Source organism: Neophocaena asiaeorientalis, unplaced genomic scaffold (genome assembly GCF_003031525.2).
Source record: "Neophocaena asiaeorientalis asiaeorientalis breed wild unplaced genomic scaffold, Neophocaena_asiaeorientalis_V1.1 scaffold629, whole genome shotgun sequence".
Lineage (NCBI taxonomy): Eukaryota > Metazoa > Chordata > Mammalia > Artiodactyla > Phocoenidae > Neophocaena > Neophocaena asiaeorientalis.
In genome coordinates this window covers 2,232,866-2,238,020 of record NW_020175468.1, presented here as the reverse complement: position 1 = coordinate 2,238,020, position 5,155 = coordinate 2,232,866, and the positions used below count along the sequence as shown (strand labels likewise).

Genomic DNA, 5,155 nt, shown 5'->3' with positions numbered 1-5,155 from the left:
CCCCAATTTCCACCGCGGCCAATTCATGGACAGGAACTACCCCAGCGCCGGCTTCGGGGACCCGCTCGGCGCCGGGGCGGGATGGAGTTACGAGAGGTCAGCGAAAGCTAGGTAAGGAGCCGGGGGTGGCCTGGAGGAAGGGGCCAAGAGGTGGGGGCCCAGCCCGGCCGGGCCCGCCCGGCTACGCGTGCATCGCAAACTCCCCTCCGTCTTGCAAGGGAGCGGCCTTCCTCGGTTTGCAACAACGCCGCCGCCCCAGTTTGCAAATTGCAAACTCCGCCAAAGCCAGCTCCGGCATGCAAAGGGAGAGATGCCGCGGAAAAATGAGGGTGCAAAACAATTTCAGACGGAAAGGCCTTGGGAAGGTGGGAGGGACTGGCGAAGCAAGGCCTGGATTTCCCCCCATCCTTGGATTCCCGGTTTGCTGACCCCTCCCCCTCGCGCCCTAGGTTCTGCTCTTGCAAAGGTGGGAAGGAAAAGAGAATTAGAACGCAGACCTGGGGGGCGCGGCCCCCCCTCAGGTCCTATTGTTCCGGGACTGCGCGAGGCCGCGCTACTCGGGGGGCCCCCCCAGAAATTCCGCGCGCTGAGTGGGCACGGGGCCCCGCCCCCTTCCTAAGCTGGGGTTTTGTGTAAGGTGGGGGTCCTGGCATCTGAGACACGCCCCCTTGAGCTCCCCCCCCTCAAAGACAGAATCCTAGTTGATGGCGAGGAGTGGAGTGTTTGACCTCTTGAGTCTGGGCCATGGATTGGGGCCGTTGTATAGGAAGATTAGGCTGTTTCCCGGGTGTGTGGTTGTGTGTGTGAGCGTGGGCCCAGTGCGTTATGTAGCTGGCAGCCTTTTCACCTGCGAACCTGCCCCTTTCCTGCTGTTTGTGTCACACCCTCACTCTTCACCTGCCCCCGAATCCCCCTCCCCCTATACACCTGGGTTTCCCAGCTTGGCTGGGCATGACCCCACGTGTGTTAGTATTCTCCATGTGGGACTCCTCGCTCTGTATCTTTCCACACAGTGAGTTGCATACTGGTTTGCACACAGACCTGGCTTTGCATGCCCCCATGCATTTGAACCTCAACCCGGGGGGATGGACGGTGTTCATGTGCACACTTGTGCCTCGTACTTTGCAGGAGTCCTATCCTCTGCCCACCTCCCATCCCTGCCCTTTGGGGAACAGTCTGCCTCCTGCTCCTGACTCGGTTTGCACCACCACTGAGGTTCAGGGCCTCTGTGTTCCCATGTGTCTGAAGAAGAGGGGGCATCCCTTGGCCCCAGGGCCTTGTGTCACCTGCGGGGTGGGGGCTGTGGAAGCAGGTCCACATTTTCAACTTAAGGCACTTTCTCTGGCTCTTCACCCTCTCTGTGTCCTCCCTGTGCATGTCTGTGTTTGTAAATGTGAGGCTATCTGGGCTGTACTTACTGGGGCTCGAGTGGGGACCATTTCTATGGCTCTTTAGTTGGACACTCCGATTCCCTTGTCTTCTTTCCTTTAGGGCCCAAGGTTCCTTAGGATAGCCCCCAGTCAGCTGGAAGATTCCCCCCAACTCCCCAGGGGATTTGCTGAGTTCCCTTCTCCGAGGGTAGCTTCGGAGGATACCCTAACATCTCCTTCTTCCTCCCAGCTTGGTCTATGGCAGCTCCAGGACCTCGCACCCCGAGACGGACATCTTACACCGCCAGGCCTACGCGGCCCCCCACCCACTGCAAAGCTATGCCACCAACCACCACCCGGCAGGTACGGCCCCTGTCCCGCCCCGCCTGGCCCTCCCTCCGAAGCAAATGATTGGCTGCTGAAAGTTACAACCTTCCTAATTGGCCGTGCTCTCCGTCCTGGCCCGCCTCTTGCTACTTCTCCTCTGATTGGTTGTTCTGAGGCTGCTTAATTTCACGCCGGATTCGTCTGCCCCTGTTTCTGGCCCCGCCTCTTTTGTTCCAATTGGTCCCGTCGTCTCAGCCCCCAAATCCCACCTTCTCTTCCAGGCTTTTCCGCCTCTCCAGCCCACCCCAATCCCTTACCTCTGGGTCTGCTCTTCTTCTTGGTTCTCAGAACTCTTTCTTCTTGATTCCCTTTCTTCCTGATTGGCTCCGATTCTTTGGACCTCCCCTTTCTTCCTTAGATTTGCCCACTGCCTTATTCTTTTCCTGTGGCCCTGCCTCTAGTGCCTCGGATTGGTTCCCTTCCTTTGATCCTGCCGCTGTCCTTCCTAGATGGATCAGCAACGGGGCTGTTGTCCAATTTGACCCTTGACCCTCTTGGTTGGCTCCTTCCCTTTATTCCTCTCTCTCTCTCTCTTTTTTTTTAAAATCTGGATCCTCTCACTTTGACTCAACCCCTTTTGACTTGTTCTCTGGTTCTTCTCAGTGGCTCCAGTCATCCCATCCCTTCCCCTTCCTTGCTAGAATTGCCTAATCCTTTGGCCTCCCTTGGACCATAAGGACGCTCTGTGTTTTGCTCCCATTTTTTTCATGTATGGATTTTTCTACTCCTTTGTCTACTTTTTCCCTCCTGGGCTCCCTGCCCTTATGATTGCATCGTACCCTATCCTGCTTATTGTTTCCTTAACTTGTCTCTGCCTCCTTTCTTCTCTTTGAATCTGCCCCTTCTCTCCAACCCCTTTTCCTGACCCAACTTGCCTTTGGCTTGCTCCTTTTCCTTTTCAACCTTGCCCTGTCCCCCACCTAGCTGACTCTACCCCCCCCAACCCTCACCAGGCCTCTCTGGACTCTTCGACACCGGCCTCCATCACGCAGGCTCAGCAGGGCCCGACGCCTCCGTCATGAACCTCATCTCGGCCCTGGAGTCCCGGGGCCCCCAGCCTGGTCCCTCTGCCTCTTCTCTCCTCTCCCAATTCCGCAGTCCTTCCTGGCAAACAGGTAAGGCCATTGCCAGTCCAGGAGGGCCAGGGTGGGGCTGGCTTGTGGTCAGCTCTGACCTGTGGTCTCCTCCCTCATCCCCAGCCATGCACACGCCAGGCCCCACGGAGCTCTTCATCTCAGGCGCCCTGCCGGGTTCCAGCACCTTTCCGCCCTCCTCTGCCCTGTCGGCCTATCAGCACCCGGCTTCCTTTGGCAGCCGCCCCTTCCCAGTACCCTCTTCCCTCAGCCTCCAGGACCCCCCATTTAGTCCCCCAGCTAATGGGCTCTTGTCCCCTCATGACGTGCTGCACCTGAAGCCCTCGCAGGCACCCACGGTGCCCTCCTCGCTAGGCTTTGAGCGCCTGGCGGGGGGTGGTGTCCTGGGGCCCGCTGGTCTCGGCCCAGCCCAAACCCCTCCTTACCGCCCAGGCCCCCCAGATCCACCCCCACCTCCCCGCCACCTCCCAACTCAGTTCAACCTGCTGGCTTCCTCTTCCGCTGCTGCTGCCGCTGCTGCCGAGCAGTCCTCTCCCCAGCTCTACAACTTCTCGGGTGCTGCCCCCGGCCCGCCGCCACCCGAGCGGGCCCTGCCCCGCCAGGACACCGTCATCAAGCACTACCAGCGGCCAGCCAGTGCCCAGCCCCCCCCACCACCAGCCCATGCCCTCCAGCACTACCTGAGCTGCGGAGGCAGCTACGCCTCCATGGGCCACCGGGCCAACTTGGCCTGCAGCCCCCTGGGCGGTGGGGAGCCCTCCCCGGGCGCTGGCGAGCCTAGCAAGGCTGGGCCCAGTGGAGCCACGGCCGGGGCATCGGGCCGGGCTGCGGGCCCTGAGGCAGCTGGAGGAGGTGGGGCGGCAGGTGGCGGTGGAGGTTACCGCCCCATCATTCAGTCACCTGGTTACAAGACAGGCAAAGGTGGTTATGGGGCAGCTGCGGGCGGTGCCAACAGGCCCCCACCACCCCGTTCGACTGCCACGCCCAAATGCCAGAGCCTGGGTGGGCCAGCAGCAGCCTACGCCACTGGCAAGGCCTCTGGGGCTGGGGGGGCGGGAGGCCAGGCCTATTCCCCTGGTCAGCCCCAAGGGCTTCTAGGACCCCAGGCCTATGGGCAAGGGTTTGGAGGGGGTCAAGCGCAGGACTTGAGCAAAGGCCCTAGCTACTCAAGTGGGCCCCAGCAGCCCCCTAGTGGTCCCCCACCTCCTGGCCTAGCCACATGTCAGAGCTATTCCCCAGACCAGCTGCAGGGGCAGCTATATGGGGTGCAGGGTGAGCCGTACCCAGGGCCAGCTGCCCACTCCCAGGGGCTGCCCACAGCCAGCCCCTCGCTCAGCTACAGTACTGGCCATTCCCCAGCACTCTCGGGCCATGGAGGTGGTTGGGGGCCCAGCTCCCTGGGGGGCGGCGGAGAGGCCAGCCCTTCTCACATCATCCGCCCGCTGCAGTCGCCTCCGGCCCCCGGCCGACCGCCTGGAGTTGGCTCTCCAGGAGCTCCTGGCAAATACCTGAGCTCTGTCCTGGCCTCAGCCCCATTCCTGGCACCCCCAGGAGCCGGCAGCTATGCCGCTGGAGCAGGTGGCTACAAGGGCAAGGGGGATGGCTCAGAGCTGCTGGCGGGCCCCGGCGGGCCTCCCGCTGAGCGCACCGAGGATGAAGAATTCCTCATCCAGCACCTCCTGCAGGCGCCCAGCCCCCCGAGGACCTCAGGGGCAGATGGCCTGGTGGGCGAAGATGGGGCGGCGGATGCCTCCAAGGGACTTGGGAGTGGCGGGGCTGGGGGTCCCCCGGGCACACCCTACGAGCTGGCCAAGGAAGACCCACAGAGGTACCATCTGCAGAGCGTCATCCGTACCAGCGCCAGCCTTGATGAGGGTGCCACGGCGGCCCTGGAGCTGGGCCTGGGGAGGCTGAAGGAGAAGAAGAAAGGGCCAGAACGGGGTGGCGAGACCCCCGAGGGGCTGGCCACCTCAGTTGTCCACTATGGGGCAGGTGCCAAGGAGCTGGGGGCCTTCCTCCAAAAGAGCCCTCCACCCCCAACTCCCACGGCCCAGTCTGCCCAGCCTGCCCCCCATCTGGTGTGGGCCCACCTAACACCGAGGGCAAGGATCCCTCGGGGGCCTACCGCAGCCCTAGCCCACAAGGCACCAAGGCCCCCCGCTTTGTGCCACTCACCTCCATCTGCTTCCCTGACTCCCTGCTGCAAGACGAGGAGCGCAGCTTCTTCCCCACCATGGAGGAGATGTTTGGCGGCGGCCCCGCAGATGACTATGGAAAGGCTGGGCCACCCGAGGACGAGGGCGA

General features: G+C 62.2%; 1 protein-coding gene across 1 annotated transcript in view; it reads left to right on the top strand.

Annotated features, from left to right (window-relative positions):
• Window positions 1-6: 6 nt before the first annotated feature.
• The window catches only part of PRR12 (proline rich 12), a 26,590-nt gene continuing 21,441 nt past the window's right edge, over window positions 7-5,155 (top strand). Inside the window, 5 exon segments of the mRNA XM_024768228.1 lie at window positions 7-111; window positions 1,621-1,733; window positions 2,711-2,872; window positions 2,957-4,924; window positions 4,927-5,151. Of these exon segments, the coding sequence (XP_024623996.1) occupies window positions 26-111; window positions 1,621-1,733; window positions 2,711-2,872; window positions 2,957-4,924; window positions 4,927-5,151 (2,554 nt within the window). The 5' untranslated portion in view covers window positions 7-25.